The sequence below is a fragment of the Poecile atricapillus genome, chromosome W (assembly GCF_030490865.1).
Source record: "Poecile atricapillus isolate bPoeAtr1 chromosome W, bPoeAtr1.hap1, whole genome shotgun sequence".
Taxonomy (NCBI): Eukaryota; Metazoa; Chordata; class Aves; order Passeriformes; family Paridae; genus Poecile; species Poecile atricapillus.
Window position 1 is genome coordinate 13,856,899 of NC_081288.1, and position 20,379 is coordinate 13,877,277.

General features: G+C 39.8%; 1 protein-coding gene across 1 annotated transcript in view; it reads left to right on the forward strand.

Annotated features, from left to right (window-relative positions):
• The first annotated feature begins 988 nt into the window (after positions 1-988).
• The window catches only part of LOC131591574 (cadherin-related family member 3-like), a 29,995-nt gene continuing 10,604 nt past the window's right edge, over positions 989-20,379 (forward strand). The window contains exons 1-14 of the mRNA XM_058862397.1: positions 989-1,004; positions 1,119-1,321; positions 5,651-5,819; positions 8,139-8,224; positions 9,214-9,308; positions 9,405-9,509; positions 13,047-13,195; positions 14,519-14,708; positions 15,004-15,176; positions 15,737-15,840; positions 16,634-16,733; positions 16,879-16,977; positions 17,573-17,799; positions 19,467-19,638. Of these exons, the coding sequence (XP_058718380.1) occupies positions 989-1,004; positions 1,119-1,321; positions 5,651-5,819; positions 8,139-8,224; positions 9,214-9,308; positions 9,405-9,509; positions 13,047-13,195; positions 14,519-14,708; positions 15,004-15,176; positions 15,737-15,840; positions 16,634-16,733; positions 16,879-16,977; positions 17,573-17,799; positions 19,467-19,638 (1,888 nt within the window). The remainder of the gene's footprint in view (positions 1,005-1,118; positions 1,322-5,650; positions 5,820-8,138; positions 8,225-9,213; positions 9,309-9,404; positions 9,510-13,046; positions 13,196-14,518; positions 14,709-15,003; positions 15,177-15,736; positions 15,841-16,633; positions 16,734-16,878; positions 16,978-17,572; positions 17,800-19,466; positions 19,639-20,379) is intronic.

Sequence of the window (20,379 nt, forward strand, 5' to 3'; positions counted from 1 at the left end):
ACTAGTTCCTGTAGCAACTTTTCACCTTGTAGTTCTGCAGCAAAAAAAAAACAACTTAATGGGGCTTTTGCTACAGTAATAACCGTAATTACAGTGATTACTGAGCCTGTCCAGACCCTTGAGTGGGCAGTATCTGTCTCCTTCTTGGCACAGTGTGTAGGAAGTTTGGCTGAACATGGCCAGCTTTCTTGGAGAGTGTTTTGGATGAGCCAGTGAAGCATCCCCAAGCAAGAGTCAGCCCTGCCATGATCTGGTGCTGAGGTACATTGCTGGTTCAGGGATGTGAGATTAATGAAGTGCTGTTTCAGGGCACCAGAAACAGTCCTGATTTATGTTTTCTGACATTCTTCATAAGATGAAGCACAACAGGCCTTTGTCAAAAATACCAAAATCTAGAAGCTAAACGACAGTGGCAGCAAAAAGTTTGGTTTGGGGAGACCAGAGGTCCGGACAAACAAGGAGCTTGCACAGATCTCTTGGATGCCTCCCCAGTACAGCTTCCATGCAGTTTTGAACCATAGTGTGCTTTTGTGGGCCTGCATCTTCTGCAAAGACTTCTCCAGATTGCTCTTCCTTGCTCAAAGAAAGAGACATGACAAAAACACCCCTGGAACTGCTACTAACTCACACTACTCAAGAGCCAGGCTTGCACACAGCTGCCATAGAAAGAATTAGAAGAGGGAAAATAGAGGAAATAGGTGCTGCAGATAGTATAGTCCACAAAAGAACATTATTTCTTTAGTATCTGGGTCTGTTTCTCAAGGTACTTTTTGATGTAACAGTGAACAGAGGCACTAGTTAGTACAGGGGGAAAAATGAAAATATAGAAAGAAAATTGGCTTCTTTGCTTAGGTATAAAGACATATGAAGGCAAATGGTGCAGTAAAATAATTCTTTAACAATAACCACTCTAGATGACAACATTGTAGGACTGAATAAACGAAAAAATGGGTTCTTTAGCCATTAACACTGGATTTACTATGATGCAATGCCCCCATTCATAGGTAAAAAGAGAGTCAGGGCATTTTGTGTTCCTTAATGGCAGCTCTTGACAAAAGCTGTGTACTTATTAGCTCAAGATTCCCAGAAGTAATTTTACATTCATTTTCATCTTGCAGGAAGAAGAACCCAGTTGCTTAAGGGCTTACCTGCAACAAGCACTGTTGAAGAAAACTCAGCAGCTGGTGTTTCAGTCTATGACTTTAATGTGACTGTTTCTTCATTGGCTGCTGAAGGTGTTGCAATTCTTCCTACCATAGTAAATTCAAATCCACTCACAGAAGCTTTTGACATTGAATCAAAAGGAGGTCTTGAATTCAGGGTGAGTTTAACTTGAGTAATTTTCAGTTGTAGGCTGATGTTTCCTGGATTACTGAGCACTGACAGTGCACAGTGTCACATCTTTTAATCAGAAAAGAATTTTAAATGCAGACTGTGGTAATATTCAAAAATGCTGTAATAGATATGACAGATGAATAGCAATAGTAATTATGATTTTTAATTGCATCTCGGAAAAATCACTCATCACAATAATTCCATTAATTCTGTGATAGAAAAATTGTGATTTTTAGAAAATAAGAGGTGAAGAAGAACATGGAGGATCTGCTTCTGTTTTGAGGTTTTATCCATAGTTTTTCAGCTTAATATGTACGAAGTGAAATGAAACGAAAGTGCCTTCGTTAAACCACTGTTTGGCCACTCTCACCAGGAATTAAAATAAATTTGTCTCACTTCCAAAATAAATGAGGCTGAATCAGATCAAAGTAATTTTTAATTCTGAACAAAGGCTGTGACACATGAGGAAGTTATCTTGAGGTAAGAAGTTATCACCCTTCCACACATCTGTGACCTGCCTATATCTGTTGCACACTCTTGTCCCATGGCAAATGCAGAGCAATTTCCATTACTTCAGGCTGATTTTTATTGTTGAATAAATTAGCAACTATTAGCTCACATTTGTCACAGGCAATGAGTGTTTAGATGCCTGATAACTTGTCATCCCATTGCAACTTGCTTGTACATCTGAGCCTGAACAGTGAAGAGTGGCTTTAATGGATACAGATAGAAATGGTGCAGAGTCTTAAAAAGGTGATTTGAATATCCTTTTCTGGGTGTTTGGGTTTTCACAGACCTGATAAACAGCTCTTTTCTTGTTCTCTCTGCTGGTGCTTTTGGGAGAAAATTTGGGAAAAGTAAGGCTGCAGCCCTAGGTGGTGTTTGCTCATGGATTTGATGTGCCTGCAGGGAGCTGCTGTGGCTCCCATGCTCCAGCCTCGCAGCAGAGTACAAAGCTCACTTGTGCCAGCTCTGATGGCTCTTTACTGCTCCCCAGCAGGGTCAGTGAAGTGATTAAAAAACCTCTCAAAAGAGCCTTCTTTCACCTGTGAAGCATAGGGTGGGACTGCACAAATACCTGGACTGTGTCAGCTGAAGAGATCATAGAATTGTAGAATTATAGAATATGCTGAGTTGGAGGGGTTCCTTCAGGATTATCTAGTCCAGCTCCTGGTTCTATACAGGACATCCCAAGAATCACCCCGTGTGCCTGAGAGCATTGTCCAATCACTTCTTTAACTCTGCCAGGCTTGGTGCTGTGACCACCTCCCTGGAGAGCTTATTCCAGTGTCCAGCCACTTTCTGGGTGAAAAACATTTGCCTGAAATCCAGCCTAAACCTCCCTGAACTCTGCTTCATGCTCTTTCCTCAACTCCTGGGTAACAATCAGAAGGAAATAGATGCATCTCTTAAACTGGCTTTGCTGACAGAGAATCCATAATGTAGGACTCCCTTCCTAAGTTTCATTTTGGCATTTTGCATTAAAGTGATCCCTTCTGCTGCAAAATAGTCCTTTTTTATACCTGCTTGCTCCTGTCCTATGCCATCTTTATATTATGACACACAAGAATTTATATAGCTGCTTGTTGAGTGGGACTGAGAAGTTAATCTGGAGGAAAAATAATAGACAAAAAGTCCTTCTTGGAATTTTTCATGGCAAGGATGATGGAGAAATTCTTGTTCTAGCACAGTGCAGGGTGACACAAGGATGAAAATGGAAGAGACTGCTGCTTCCAAAGTGCCAGTTTGTATCCATTTCATACCACAGCCGCATTACCAGAATGGCCTGTGAACCTTTCTATGTTTTGCTTGAACTGTTGCTTTTTCCAACATTTCCTAAGTAACTCAGAGGACTAGAACAAAGAGTTTGAGCCAGTGAATATCAGTCATGAAAAAATCATAAAGAAAGCTACATACAAATTCTGCAAATTAGCTGATGAGTGCTAATTACAACTCATAAAGCAAGGATAAATACTTGGATGTTCTTAGTTATTTTATTTGATGAGGATTGCTCCTTTTAATTACTTATGCTATGTTGTAGCAGATCTGTACAATATTTCATAAAAGTGACGTGATCCAAAACCAGACACCCCAGCTCTATCTACTGTCATTAAACCTCTGCTAAGATATAGAAAAGGCACTCATTTCATGAATGAATTATGAGATTAGCTAAGTACCTGCTAGGACAGGCTCTTCAGTATTTATGAAGCACATTTAATCCTGTTGCAGCAGCAGAAAACAATATCATGTTTCTTGATATATTTTGAGACTTCTGAGAAAGTAAGAGTTTCTGAGATCTCAGTCCTGCCCATTCCTCCTCACCTTACTCCTGTTTGAAGTTCTCAAGAGCAGATGTGTAGAATGCATGAAAACCTGTTTTTACCTGGGTGCTCTTAGTGGTGCTCTCTGAATATATTGGTGATGGAGCAGGGAGCAGTGAAATTCTCACGTGGAATGAGTGATAGACAGTTCAGAGGTGACTCTAGATCCCCTTTATGAAGCCTGCAGCTGCTCCAAGTGTGAGCAGTCCTGCTTTTATCAGTAAGCTTTGCTCCTACCTGAAGGAAAGGAGAATAGCTGCTCACAGCCTATGCCAGTGTCATGCTGTTCCCAAAAAAGTTCAAAAGAAACCTAGAAAGAGATCATTTGGATTCACATGTTCACTTCCAAGGCCTGCATAAAGGAGGGTGGAAGATGTGTATTTAGACACATTTAGTCCAGCTGTAGTTACAGTACCAATGAAAATATTTGGCTGTGAACCGGAGGGATAATCTCCAGAACACATAACTTCTATTTAGAACTGGACAGTTTAAAATGTTGAATTCATTGTATGTGTTCACAGTATTTAGATCTCCATCAAACATTAATTTTGAACATCAAGCTTTCCATGGTTGTGACAAGTTTTTACAATGTTTCTTCTGTGTTAGCATCACTTTATGGGAAACTCATGTCTGTAGAGTATAGGAGGAAAGGAGACCATCCAGGACACAGTTATTTTCTCATGCAGTATTTTAACAGAAAGATCCATGAGGTTCCAGACAGCAGCTCTTTTATGTACCAGAAGGCACAAAACATTTGTGCTTCTGTTCACTCTCCTCCAACTCTTTGTTAATTGTCTCAGTTTTGACTTCTGTCTTCTAACTGTGCTGTGTTTTTGTGTTTGTCCTCTGGCCCACAGCATCTCATCTAAACCCAAGGATTTATCTCTTTGTTCTCCTTCTGCATGCTCTTCAGTCTCCTCTATTCTGCAGTACTGTGAATATACTGACATGCTACTTGTCACACACACTCATGAATCCCAGCTCTTCTGCTTCTCCAGTTCCACAGAACCCTGCTACTGGGTTCAAGTTTCACACATTTTTAGCCACACAAAAAACTTAATGGTCACCTTTTCCTTTCTTGTCCAAGAAAGGAAAGATCTTGTTTTATTATTGGTTTAAGCAGTGAAGATTGAGGCACACAACTTTCAGTATCCTCCTGTTGCTCTGGACTCATCCTAAATCCAGAATGATTGCATTTTACATTTTTTCACAGGGTGTCAGTCTCAGGCTAGTACATATTTTGTGTTAAGAGGCAATATGCAGAGCTGAAAGCCTTTGAAATAAAATCCCCTAAACAAAATAAAGAAAATGTTTGCCTTATCAATCTTGCAAACATCAAGGCCTAGGATATTTTTTCAATTAGTTTGACATTTTTCCCAAACAATTCTGGTGCCTCTCTCAGACAATGTACCCATGAAGCTCCCTTCTGTGGTTTTCCTGCAAGTCTTCTCCCAGATACAGGCTACACAAGGAAGGTTCTAGTAACTTCTAGATATATGGTCTTCTGCCTTCACACTCTTTATTTCAAGTTAAAGATCTTCTTCCTCATGTTCCTAATTCACAGAAAAAGTGAAGCTGCCCTTGTGTCTTGCAAGGCTTCCTCTGAATTCTCAGTCTCATCACACCTTGAGCACTCCTGGAGCACGGTGTAGAAAGGAAAACACTTGGCACAGAGACATACCTGTGGGCCTGAATTTGAAGATAAAGCATTGCCTGAGAGACATGGCAGCACCTTCCAGGCTATCTCCTCCTCAGACTCCTCCTCACACAAAAGATCTTTGAGTTACTCCATGAAGCCACACAACATTTTGATCTCTTCACTCTGTTTCTGTCACATTTTTGCCACTGATGCAAAATGTGCCAGCAAGTAAAAGATTGTCTAAAACACTCACTCTTTACTGATTGAAAGTGTCCCTTGATTTGTGTTCACTCGTTTGGACTATAAGTTTCATCTCTTGCATCATGTGCTAATAATAATAATCTTTTATTTTCAGGTTATTACCACTGGAAACCCTGTCCTAGATTATGAAACAATGCCAAAGAGCTTTGATTTGCAGATTTTTGTTGAAGATGCAACTGGAAGAACTGACCTTAACATATTGACTATTCATGTAACAGATAAAAATGAGCATCCTGTATTTCGAGGAAATTTGGCAATTCAAAGTAAGATAATGGTAGAATTTGCAAAGAACAATACTTGAAAAGATTACATCATCTTAAAAAAATTGAGCTCATACAGTGCCTGTAACTAAAGTAGTCTAAAGTAAAGTAAAGTCTAAAGTAGTCTAAGTGTTTTGCTTCAGGAAAACAGGGAAAGAATAGGACACTGTTTTCATCAGTGTTGTTTTACACAAAGAGTTGGTACACTTCATCTCTGGAAATGCCCTTTAATTTTTCTTGAAATTTTGTTAAAAAATTATTTACCCATTTTTAAGCAGTTGAAGAATTAAAGGAAAAAATTATATCAATAAATACATATGTTCTTTTTAATTAGAAAATTAAAGTTTGCTGGTTTTATAGCTATTGAGTATGGGTCCATATTTCTGTAGTTTGTTGAGAACTGGACTGACAAGCAAGATAAATTTCAACAAGGGCATATTGTATGTGCAAGAATTTCTGTGGGAAAACAATAAAAATCTTGCTTTGCAGATGTTTTATATCTGCATATGGCATCTGCACCTTCACATGAGAAATTAAGTTGAAAATCAGTCTTAAGAGTGAGACCTCAGAGATTGTGATCTATAGTGATACAGATGGAAGGAGGCCCCTACATGGGGCGATTGATGTTAACCAAGTTTACTTGGTTAACAAACGGGAGGAATGTGCAGTAGCCTTAGGAATGAGGCTGGAGAGCCTGGACTGCAGCTGTGGCCAGTGCAGGTTTTGCACGTTGTGCTGTACCTGACGCTGCCATCAATAGAAAGGATGGGAAATAAGTGTCCTACTCTCTAAGAGATCTTATCTTGCATATTTACTAATGAAGAAGACCTTCAAAAATGGTAACAGATACATCAGAATATAGTGATTCATTATGTACTCACATGCAGACAGAACAATTCAGTTCATTCCATAAAGTACTGAGAGCCTCTTTGATGACTTGCTGTCGTAGCAGCACTATATGGCCAAGCATACTTCAATACTCAGTTTTAAAAAATCTGAAAATACTAAACTGTGATCCCTTTGTGGCAGGTATTCAGAGGTAGCTGCTAACCCCCCAGGTTTGGACTGACCACGCTGGGACAGTGAAGCTTGGCTGCAGCCTGACTTTTGCAAGGGGTCGGGTTCAGAGCAGCCTGCTCACATTCAGCCCTCCTCACTGATGCCTCCTGAGCACATTGGCATTGCTGATTCCATACAAGACTTAGTTTGTAAAGCAAATTAGCTTCCCCAGGGAAGAGGCTGTGTCATCTTCTCGGTATAGCTGGTGTCTTGCATATCATGGGTGCCGCTGGAATCTAATAATAATTAAATCTGACGCTTCAAGGGATCAACACAGCATGAAACACACTACGTGGGAGCTTGTTACAAATAAAGGCATCAGCTTAACTCTCAGCTAGAGCTGCCATAAATTGGTGAGCACAGATGTCTGATCTGTCTAACTGTGTGGCTTTAGTTAACAGTACCAGCCACAATTAGACACTAATTGTGCATTTGCTGTTTATGAAAAAGCATCTCCCTCTCATTAAACTTTGTATTCATATTGTTGTCCTCTGGGAACAACTCATTATGCTGCTCTGGGATTCCTACTGCTCTGATGAGGAGCAGCAGTCAGTAGGGGTCACAGTGGAAATTAATAGTCCAGAAAGAGCAGATCCAGTATACACAAAAGGGCATAAAGCAAATAATGTGATCTAAAGATCTGTTGTTCTGTTAATTGCTCTGCCCAAGGAGAGATAAGGCTGTTGCCAGTAGTCCAGTATGGGATAGACCAGCTGTGAGAATCCCTGGCATGGAGAGAAACATACCTTGCACTGAAGTACCAGCCTCAGTAAAGCAAACATTTAAGTCTGTGCAGACCATCATCTACTTATCTGCCTCACAGGTGTAAAGGAAAAGCAGAAATTAAGATGAAAGGCTCTGAGCTCTCCTGGCAGGGCACAGGACAGGAGGGGGATGATGATAAGGACCTAGCACAGGATTGTGTTCTTCCCACCTGCATAGTAAAAACCCCACAAATGTAGCCCAAATACATAATTTTCCCCATAATCTGTGAATAGCTAAAGATAGTCCATAAGGAAAGATCAGTCCTTCCCCTGAATGGACAATTCATATTGCAGTGGTTGTTGCTTGTTTACAGATATGTAATTGGTTTCTTTTTGTCTTTTGAGTATTTATGATCTTTATGATGATTTTGGAATTACACTTGTGAAGTAAGAAGATGTAGCAGGCAGTAATACATCCTAACAGCTTCAGTGCATCAGTCTCTTTGCTGCTGTGCCCTTTATTTTACCCAGATAACAGAGTACTCTTATGTCCGTGCAGCTGTGACCATCTACGTGTTGGAAGGGACACCTCCAGAACGCATTTACCAAGTTGATGCAGCTGATCCTGAAAATGAAAAACTCCAAGTAAGTTGTACTAACCAAAAAACTCCAGAGATTATGTAATCTGCTGAGTCTGAAATGTGAATCACCATCATCTTTCAACAACTTCCTTCCTTATCAGAAACACAGGAAAGGTTTGATCTGGAAAAAAATAAGCATTCTCAATACTAAACTAAGAAAAACCTGCCTTAATGTTTGGACAAAAACTATATTTTAAGTTCTCAGCCATCCAATATTAAGGGATATTGGAGGCAGAATTTGATATAGTTAATCAGAGAGACAGTAAAAATTGTGAATTTAAAATTAAAAAAATAGCTTACAAAATGTTTCATATAGATGACAGTGACTAAAAATAAATAAAATTTTTAACTTTCTGTATCACAATGTAAATTCTTTTAAATGAGACCATAAGGAAATCACTTACAAGGCAAATTAATATCAAGTTTTTGACAATCTCAGGACAAACTGTGACCTTCAGTAATGAAAATGTGAAAATGGCTGATCTGAAAATACTGGTGGTATTCAGAAAAACTTGTGGAAAATGTTAAGTTGGTAGCTGGGGAAAAGTAACTGCACTTAGCTAAGAATTATGTTGTATCTTTGCTTTATTTAGTTTGGCTTTATAAAGTACAGTACATTCAAGAACTGAACCCAAAGACGCTACTTCAATGTTTAGTGTTATTCAAGAAAGCAATTAGCTTGAAGTCTGTCCTGAGTCTTTGCCCAGTCAAACTGAGCTGGTGAGGAGGGAAGCAGAGCTGTGGGAGTTTAGCTCTGCTTTGTGTTCAAGAGCAATGGCAGTGAGTTCCATGTGCCCTCTAACCTGACATATCTGAGGCATAAGAAGCTGCAAATAAAGAAATGCAGTTACATCCTTGGACAGATCTGCTCAGTGGCTTTTGCAGGTTATTTGCATGGTGCAAATAACTTTCCCTTTTCTACAAGGCAAGGAATGAATGAATGGAGGTATGTTTAAAGACAAAAAGACTAAATTTTTGTTCTCTTCATTTCAGTATTCACTGCTCCCTGCAACATTGCCATTCTCAATCAGGAAAAGTGGAGACATTTTTTCCACAAAAGAATTTGATTATGAGAAAGATCCACACTGGTGAGAATGTATTTTATTCCCATAGTTTATAGCATTCAGGGAAATGTTTTCTGACATACACAGAATAATTCCTGTTCTGTTTTTCTTATCTAACAGTTACTTTTTAAATGTAACAGTGACAGATCCAGAAGGACTCAACTCAACCAAAACAGTGAATATAAATATAATTAACATCAACGATGAAAGACCTTACTTTACCATGTGAGTAAAAATTTTCCATTGCATTCAAAATGTAGGTGTTTTCTCAGGTTTACTGCTTTGGCACCAGTGGGAGGGTTTAACATAAGGGCAAATAACTATGACAACAAAATACTACTGAAAAAAGCATTTTAATTTTGCTATGATTCCTATTCTTATACTGGAAAGCTTTGTCCTAATGTTCCTAATTTATTCTTATTTATGTTCTTAATAGTTTAAAGTTTTCTAGGCTCTGTCTTCATGCTAAGAACAGCCAAAAAAGCCTGTTTTACTTGTTAGCATTTATAGAGGTTAAAGCTATGCAAAGATCTGTGGACAAGTTCAGACAAGGAGATTAATTTCACCCGGTGTGAATACAATCATATAGAGTTTTCTCCTTATGTAGGTGTGCATTTCATCATAATTGTGTTTATTCATGCAGAAATGTCTAGACATAAGAAGGTCTCCCTTTTGATCAGTCTTCCTCTTCCCAGACACGCTTGTAAACAATAGGTGATCTTTGAAACTTTGTTGTCTCTTACTATGTCCTAAGCAGGAAATTGTGTCATAACACACAAGTCAGAAATATCTTTTGAAGACTAATGGAGTCAGGAAATATCGAAAATGTGGAAAAATAGGGACAAATATGTATGTGCTGCAAGCAAGCTGTTTTGCTGTGGAAAGCACAGTGGACAGTTGTTTCTGAAGCAGGAGCCTGACAATTATCACAGTTGATCTGACTCTGTTGTTGATTTATCTGTGTCACTGTATGAGACACTGATGGGATTCAAGGCACTGCCATTGTGTCTCTTGATTGTGAGACTCTGCAAGTTCCCTGCTGAGAATATTTATGATGCCATCTCTGCAAAAGTGAAGACAGGATAGCCCCTGGGGCCATGCCAGGAGGTTCCAGCCACTGGTTTGGAACAATCTTCTGGGTGTTGTCTTGACCCAGAGCAATGGGTGTCTCCTGGGCTGAGGCAAATCATCTGGACCTTGATGGATAAAGGGGTGAAGAATCTGAAGAAACAAGAAATTAAATGTTAGAAATAGGCATAAATTGTTGTTGATGTTGTTTTTGCTACCTACTTAATACTTGAACCTCATGTCTGCAATAACAAGAACTCTAGTAGCTGATTCCATGTTACTGTACTTCTGCAAGGAGAAGGAATCCTGTTCCCAGTACCAATGTCTGCACATTGTGTTCTAGATGATTGTTGACTCCTATTTTGCTATTTCTGTGTATTTATCCTTGTGTCTGAAATGCCAAAAAAGCTCTTTTAAATATTTATCTACTTGTTTGAATTAGTGAAAGCTGCAGTGGCTTGAGAATCTGTAACACCTAAGTTCTAAGACTCTTTTGGCACAAATAGAGTCTAGTATTTGTTTGAATCTTGTCCTTTTTTAGATTGACACTACTGATCAAAAAGAGCAGCTCAGTTTGCAAAGAATTTTAGATTAAATTGTATTTCATGATCTATCCTTAATATGCACATGTATGGCCTGTCCCCTGCTACAATGTGAGCTGCGTGCCGGGTCTAAGTACTTCCTGACACTAATAATTAGTTCTGGAGTAAGAGCTGGGGAAACGTGAGGAGTTAACAAACCTCCTTTATTTTACCCCAATCATAGATGTCAAGAACCGAGTTTCAAAGGGTCTTTTTAATTGTTCCCATAGTATATGCAAGCACATCTGGTTTTGGTGTTCACAACACTATGTTGGCATTCAGCCTTTTGAAACTGTTCCTGTTAAAATCAATGGAAAACTTGTGGAGTCAGGAAAACAAAGGAGAAGAAAACAAACATATGCTTCCTTTGCAGTTATATTGCAGTGACTAAAAGGTCTGCTTGAACCATCCTGTAACCACCACTGGCAGGTGGTAGACAGATGACAACAGAACACATCCCAGACATAGTTGTGTAGGAAGTGACCCCAACTCCTCCCCAGCTGTTTCTTTGTGCAATGGGGGTGTGCTCAGTAATATCCCACTTCTTCCCAAAATATCTAGTGGGGAGGGGATAACGACCATGTTGCAGAAGGGTTGGTAGGACTATGAGGGTGGAACTGTGATGAGTTTGCTGTTCACAGAGAGGTTGGAGTTGGGGTTCCAGTGGTCCTAGGGAATTTCCTACTTTGGGGCAAATACAGATAGAGATGTGGGAGTGAGTGGGATCTGTTTATTTCTGCATGACTCTGGAAGCAACAGGAGAACAAGGAAGGAAGGGATTCAGTGCCAAGGATGAGATCAAAACTTAGTAAATAACTGACACAACAGGCTTCAAAAACTCCTTGTTTTCTTCTCTCTGTAAGTTAGGTGTTTTTACCGGGAAAACCCTATGTGATTTCTCGCCTGTATACTTGCCTCTTTTCATATGAACTGACAGAACAGTTGAAGATAGTGTGTCTTCATAACCATTTTAAAATTGCAAGTGGAGCTCTTGAGGCGTGGGATCTTCTGTTCTGTCTCTGCAATTCTCTGCTCCAATTGCTAAGTGCCCCATGAAGTGTGTCTTCAGAGAGCAACAAATAACTCATGTTTTCCTGTGCTGGAAACTACAGACTAGTCAATTACCTAAGTGGTAGCATAGAATGTTTTAAAAGTGCAAAAAGTATTTAGTCTTGGAACACACTTCTAATGTTTTTTTGAACGCTAGAGGACCTTCAACTCCCTTTGAGTTCCAGAATCAGGAGGTGTGTGTGTGTTTATGTGTGAGTAATACAAATCAGTCTTCTGAAATTCCTTGCACCATTTTTGTGTCCTGGCCTATGCCTATTTTTGCATGTGGTTCAAGTTCTGAAATTGTCTACCTGAGTACCCATGTGAACATCAAACTGCAACCACTGTAAGCAATCCTGCACAATTGCTTGCACAATGCAATTTATTGTGACCTATAAAACACAGTTATTGGAAAATCTGGGAGCACTGGCACACCAAATAGTGGCAGTAGAGAACCATTTTCCCAATGTAAAATGCATCAGATAGACAGATGCTGCTGGAGTTTGAGGCATGTTCTTCTGTTAGGCACCCAGAAGAGTGCTCCTTCCTGCCTTTGCCTTCTGCAGCAACAATTCAGTTTTTCTGTATTATTGTTGCCCCCAAGAGTGCTCCAGAATTCATCCCAAAAGATGGTTAACCACATTACTTATTGTAATTTTTGCTTTTCTCTTGCAAAATGAAGGAATTAAAGCAAATATCTTTATGACCTGGTGGCTCTGTACAGATATGGATGGCTTGATTTAACCACCCCCTTGATTTAACCACCCCCTCTTCAACTTCCATGGTTCTGTGAAAGTTAAATTGCTTTTACTGTGGAAAACTTGCAGAGGAAGAGCTTTTACTTGTGTGGCTGTGTCATGCTTTATGAACATGTGCCAGTTCAGCTACTGCTACATGTCCAGCTGGCAGAACCAATGACTGGGATATTTATCCAGACATGCAAATAGCCATCACTGAGCCCAACAAGGCCATGGCTCTGCTGCTACAGTTGGCTTCTGAGCTGTGTCTGTAATCAGCTGCCCTTACAAACAAGATGCATGCTTTGCTGCATTTTATCTTGTAGAAAACAAAGAATCTACAGAATTCCAGAGGAGCAAAGCCCAGGCACCATTGTTGCCAATGTAACAGCTAAAGATCCTGATGATGAAGATTCTCCCAGCAGACTTTTCTACAGTATCCAGTCATCTGACAGACATTTTTCCATAAACCCAGGTCAGACAAACAAAAATGTGACTTCTGACATCTGAAAAATAATAAAAAAAAAAGAGACTGTCTACTTTGGAGAAATTATTTTTGCCATAGTTTTAAATAGACTTTATTTTGTGGCTCCTTATAGCAATAAGGAATGTGCTCAGTCCCTTATTAAGGCCAAATTCTTTGATCAGCTGACCAACACTTGGTAAGATGTCTTGGAGAAAGTAGACCAAAGGTGACTTCTTGACAAATATTGACTTGTTTCTGGAGGGTCATGGCTCCTTGGGTGGAAGTAAGATTGCTGAATATTTGAGGACTGCAGTGACCTTTCTGGGGCTCTTGAAACAGCTGCAGGTGGTTAGACCATGATGTCCTCCCTCCTGTCTGAAATCCTCTCTAACACTGAGGTGCACAGCAATTCTATACCTCAAGTTCATTTTTCTATTCATGACCCTCCTCAGTCAAGACCATCCAAAAAGAGTCCTTTTTCTCATGGTGACCCTATCTTCTTCATGCTCTCTGGGGTCTGTACATTTTTTCCCCAGGATTTTTTCCTCCAGGGCTGGCATTCAGTGGCAGCTTTTCCCCTTGTCTGCTGTTGCTTTAGAACTGTTTATCACAGTTGTTAGAAGCGCCACACAGCACAGTGCTGTGGGGGATAAGGATGATCCTTAAAGCTTTGGATTCCCTATACCCTTTGGCCTTGTATTGCCACCTTCCTCCTCAATTGCATTCCAAAATGCAGAGGATGTATTCACTGTTCTTTTAACTCCTTTGTGCTCTGGGAATAGTACTTGTACTGTGCCATAATATTTTTGATAGAGGCAAACAGAAGTGAAAAAACAGTATTAAGTGAGTGGCTGACCACAGCACTTGGCACAGTCTGTCACAGCTCTGTTGATGTGAGTAGATTTGGAGGTGCTGAAGGATGCTTGAATGATAACAGTGGAAAGTGTAGCTGTTTTACTAGCTGGGGAGCAAGGGCAGCGCAGGCATTAGCAGCTCACTGTCCTTGATACTCAGTGAATGCGTTTATTTCTGGCTTGCACTAGAAGCTTGGGAGTAAGGGAAACCTAAATGTTTTACAAACCTGCTGCTGAGGCCTCCTAACGTGGGTTTTTCAGCAATGGTATCTAGCCATTTGTCTTACCCAGAATGGTCAGAGCCATTTTTTGTCACTTAAAAAAAAAAATAACTAAACCAGCCACGATTTCCACAGAACAGAAGACTTTTTGTTCTGCTACTTGTGTGTGGAGCTGGCCTACCCTCTTGCACATGCACCATGACAGTTTGTTGCTTTCTCCCATGGTGAATATCTGACTTCTGGCTGCTCTCTGACAGCAACTGGAGTGTTGCAGGTGACCGGGAGAGTTGACCGGGATGCGCTTCCACTGCGGCTCCATCCTAACATCTCACTGATAGTCCGGGTGGAGGATGGCCCCAGCAGCGGCCATGCCAGTGAAATGGAGATCACAATCATTATTGATGATGTCAATGACAACCCACCAGAATGCAATCCTTCTGCCTTCAGGTATGGAGTCTCTTCCTTGCCTTGGTGCTGCCTTTCTGCCCCAGACCAGTGAGCAGATTAGGGTACATCCCCAGACCTGCAGCTGGAGTGGACATTTGTCATTAGCCTGCCCATTGTACAGGGCTGTTGTCCATCACAACACATGGGTCAGATTCTGGGTTGCTTTCTCCATTGTTCCATATTTAGATCTAGGACTTCACTTAAAAATAAATCAGTGTTTTGGCCTGTGATATATGAAGAGTGCAAAAGGAGAAATATAAGTTGCTCTGACAGGAAATGTCTTTGTTTTAAACAGGAAAGAAGCAAATGAAAATACAACTCCTGGGACATTTCTTGTTGATCTTAGAAATTACTGTAAAGATATTGATGTTGATCCATCAAACAACCAATTTAGTTTCACTGGATTATCTGGTTTTGGAAGCAATAACTTTGCTCTGGAGTCCACTGTGTCTGGAAGACTTGTGGTCAGTCATTTGTGGCTTTATGTTAGATTACACCAGTAGAGAAGTCAATTTATGAAATATTATAAGGGATTTTTCTAATTCATTGTACAAGAAAAAAAAATACTGTAATCCATTTCACAGTAGGTATTATGTGGAGAATGACTGTTTTGACTGGTTGTGAACTAGGTATCCCTAGATAGGATGCTTTCTAAGGATTCCACAGAATTTAGTGAACAGAGACTGTTTTCTTCAGTTTTAAATAAATGTGCTAGATATGATTGAAAAAAATATTCTTTTTTAGGGAGTGTGAAGCACCAACTTTGATATGGATAAACAGAGAAATTTGATGCCATTTCATATTCATTTACTCATGACAGACTGTGGAAGATCCTTGCTATTCAGCATGAAGAATATAAATACTTGAGAAATCTCATACTCAGTAACTCAGTAAATGGTCAGAATCATAAAACCTCTCTGAGTGGCAAAATTTCACAAAAGTGTGGTAGGATTTTCACTTCTGTGATTTCACGTGTCAAAATATGGATTCCTTATGCTGATAGCTGCTGGCAAACTTGCATCGGCCAGAACCCCACCAGTTCCTGGACATGTGCAATGGTGGATCTTTTTTTGCTTTGAAAAGAACCATGGGCAACTATAGAAAAAGGGAAACAACAAAAAATAGGCATTCTGTCTAGCAGACAAGAGTGTTACAGGAGCAGTAAAATGATTTTGTATGGTTTACTTTAATTTTGGAACTGAGGTTTCCTTGTCAATAAGAACTGCCCTTAGCTGCTTCATCTGCCAACATAAAAATCATTTTCCTTGCTGCACAGGATATGATTGCTGTCAAGCCTTTGATTGCTGTGTATGTTCAACGTAACAGACTATACAAAGTAAGCTGTGCCTCCAGGAATCTCCCTGAAGAGACAACCAGCACTGGATGCCTGTGTGTTGGTCCTGCTGCCCCAAAGTTTATGAGGGTTCCACAGCAAGATAGAGAGCTCAGAAAATTAGAATTTAAATCTGTGCAAGCCACCATTTGGTAACAACTTGGTTCCTGGACAAACACTCATGGTGATACCCTCTTTTTCAATGTCTGCAGGCATGAGCTCAAGTAATAGCTCAAGCTATTACTATTAACAATGGCAGATCCTTGTTGAGCGAAGAAAGGATAGTGTAAATAGCCAGCTCATTACACAAGCTTTGAATTGACTAGGTAAAAGGTCAAGACCTTATCACCCAAATGATTAAAATTTCTGCTCTTAAGGGGAAGGAATTTTGTTGGCAGAAGTGTGAGTATGTAGAAAAAGCCTGGAATTCAATCCTGGAATTGACTATTAGCCTGTGTTATTCCTATAGAACTGTTCTATATACCCAAGGGGCAAATCACACTTACAGAATGCTGAAAAGAGTAATTGTCATCATGTGTTCTCTGAGTTCATGTATGGAGATATAATTATGATTATGTTCCTTTCTATTTAGATCAATGGAACTATTGATTTAGAAAACCCAGCTAATCAAGGTGTTGAAGTTTATACACTGACTGTCAGGGTGCAAGATATTGCCCATCCTACCTACTCAAGCAAGTATCCCTTTTACATTTCTTTTGATAGTTTTCTGTGCTGTAACAGCATGGAGAGAATAATACCATATGTATTTTGAATATATGCATGAGAAAATTTCACAGCCATACTTAACTATGATTTAATCTTCTGTTATATTTCCAGATATCATCTACATTTACATCAGGATAAAGCCAGTGAATGAATTTTTTCCAGTCTTCCTTAATTTATCTTATGTATTTAGTGTTTCAGAAATTACTAAAGGTACAGTAAGTAGAACCTAAATGATAGAAATAATGTTGCCATATTGTTAAGTGCCTTTTCTCTCCAAATGAATTTTCATATATGTAGATGAGGCAAATGGCTCAAAGTTCCAGTTCAACTAGGGTCTCACCATACAACCACCTACTACCCTTAAATAGACTAAACTGGCAAAAACTCCAATTGTACAGATGGAAGCTGAGACACAGACAAATTCAGCAATTGCACAAGAAATCTGGGACAGTGCCAGGAACTGAACTCAGATGTCTTGTTTTACACTGTCTTTCTGCTCTTGCTAAATTAGCCTTTTGGAGGGACTGTGGTGCACAGAAACCTTTACAGACTGACACAGACAAGTGAGGACTCCCTTGGCCCAACCACAGAGCACTTCTGCTGAGGTTCTTTAGAGACTCCTGTGTTTTGGTATTTACTGCTAGCAACCCATGCACAGGGGAGCCATAGCACACCATAGGGAAGTAGTGCTTATCCCACCATTGCTTTAATTTTTAGTTAAAACTAAACCAAATCTTTAGCTCAGTTTCATCTGCACCTTCTGTTACTTCAAATGTGAATGAAATATGGATTTTCTGTCTCTCAGTTGGATCTAGCATTGGAAGAGTGCATGCCACAGACAAGGACTGGCCACCCAGTGTCATCACTTACTCCATTGTAGCTGCAACTGGCACCAGGGATTACACAAATATCTTCTGGATCAGCCCAACAAAAGGAGATGTGAGGATTTTAGCTAGATTAGACTATGAAACAAGTCAGAAACATATTTTCATAGTACAGGCCTCAGACCAAGAGAATTCTGCAACAGCATCAGTGAGTAAACCCACTCTACTACTTCACCTTTACCTACATCTTTCTCTCTTCTTCCTAGCAAGAATAATAAGACATTGGGCAAAGCACTTTGATCTGTAAAAGGCAGGTTCAACCCCGCCCAGTAATATATTACTCAGATGAAGGAGGTGTTGTTCACTCAGTGTTGGTTTATTTCTCACAAAAAGAATAAAATAATATTTTAATGTTTTTAACTGTGATGTTTGTTTCTCAGACTTTTGTTTTTCTTATTTTACCTGAACAGTGAAATTATTTTCTGCACCCTAAACAATTTAAGTTATTCTTTATGGCTATAGAGGTACTAGAAAACAGAAAAAGGACAGGGTCATGAGGCCAGGTAACACAGTTTAATTGTAGCCATGCTTAGTGGCAAATTCTTTTTGGAATCTGTGTAGTGTCCCTTGGCCCTCAAACATACTTTTGAATTTTTTTGTGATTTTTTTTTCCCTGAAAAGTGTTCAAAGTAATGTGAGAATTGTATTGCAGCGTATCAGAGTTGTGTTTTCATGGAGTGGTAGAGAGAGGATGTGGATGGGAGGAGGGCTCGGGCAGCCTCTTGGTTTAGTGTCAGAGGGCCAGTAGCTGTGTCCACTTGGCCTGCTGGAGTTGTGCCTTGCCCTGACCATGATCTACTTTTTTTCCTGATGGTGTTATCTAGCAAGAGCCAAGACCATGCCAGGTACCAAGAAAATATTTAACAGCAGAGTTGCGCCTAGGTTTTCTGCCCAGACCTACTTTATTCAGAAAAATAAGTATAAATGCTATATCCACTAAGGTATTTTATAGTAACTTCTTTCAAATCCCCGTGTCCTTCACAGACAGGCTCCTTTTGACTTCACATTTTGTCCCTCATGACTCCTTTACATTTGATTTTTACACATGTCTTGGGGGTAACACAGGTACTAGGCTTGCTTTTCATTCCAGCCAAGCACCACCCATAGAGTTGCTACCTAGGAGTCATTTAATCTCTTCATCATCTGCAATGTTTCAAGGTGAAAATTAATGACAATTTAGCATCAGAAGCTTTTAACAATGTCAAGTTTATATGTTGCCTGACTAACAGACATTAGAAGAAAGAACTTTGGGAAGGGAAACTTTTTCTTTTAGCTAGCTAATCCCAGTTGACATCAAATACCTCTGGTGCTATTCAGGGTGCTCCTATCCATGCAAGAGGCCATTACCAGCATTTCTCGCTCGCTGGGAAGAGTCTATAAACACTCTTCCTTCCATGGAACATACTCTAAATGGTTATTAAATATGATAAGAGGTCTAAGTAATGATTGTGAAGCAAGTTGAGAGTTTTGGAAGGGAGTTTAATGATTATGTGGTACTATTATTATTTCTCATTTTGGCTGTAACACAAGTCAGGTTGTTCAAAGGGACATGTCATCTTGAAAACCCTTCACTTATGGAAGATGGCTCAGGTTACAGAACTTGTTCCCAGAAGAATGCTGATCACAAGAATTGAAGGACAAATGATCACAGACATTTTCTGGTGGGAGCTAGTTTAGAAAGGGACTTCAGTGCTTTTAAACAGTTGTTGATCAAAAGAACAGAATGGACAAAACCAAACAGTTTCTGAAATTAAAAAAAAAATCTGTCCCAGTACACTGAAGCAGCTTCAGCTTGATATTGCTCTTTTCTTCCAGGTAACCGTGAATGTTTTGGAAGTAAATGATGAAGAACCAGTTTGTTCACCCAATTTCTTCTCACTTCAAATCCCAGTTGATTTAGCTGTTGGGACCAATATTAATGGCTTCAGGATTGAATGTCAAGATCGTGATTCTGATCCCAGGTCTTTCCGTTACTTCATTAACAAAGGTACTGTGGGTGAGCTGGGAACAGTGAAAAAAAATAGTGAATGCTGATAGTTCACTTATATTTATAAACAAAAATCTAACATAGTTTGTATGCTACTTTTCTGGTGTGCTAGCTGTGATCCACAACTCTGCATATCATTACGTTGATCCTCTCTCCACAAGCTGGCTACTGGTGCTACTGGTGCTGACAGCTAGAACCACCCCCTTGCAAGGCTGGATTGCCTGCCATATTAATCAATAGGTTATTAATTACACATTGACTATAACTTCAGAAGAATGAGCTGGAATGGTGTGCAGTGTCAAATTTCCCTTCCAATTACAGCTGACTAAATCTTGAGAAACGATGGAAAGTTCTGTATCTCTGTGTATCTCATCATCACATAGATGCTGGTGCACTGTTCAAAACAACTGCTGGAACCTACATGTCGTAGGTCCATGCTGTATGCAATGAACCCTCATTTTAAAAATCCATCTTTGACCCTGATCAGCTGCATCCACCTGGAGAACTGCAGTAGTATGGGATGACACTCAGCTTTACAAAAATGGAAGCACACTCTCTCAGAGCAATTCCTTCTTTTCTTGCTGAGGTGACTGCTGTGAAGGAGGGAGCAGATTGTTCAAGTGCTAGCAAAAACTGTGAACATCAAAAGAGAGAATCTCTGTCCTGCTGTAGTCCCTTGATGCCACAGAAGGAGCTCTGCAGACATGGTATTAACACGTAAATCTGTATAATGGCTATGTT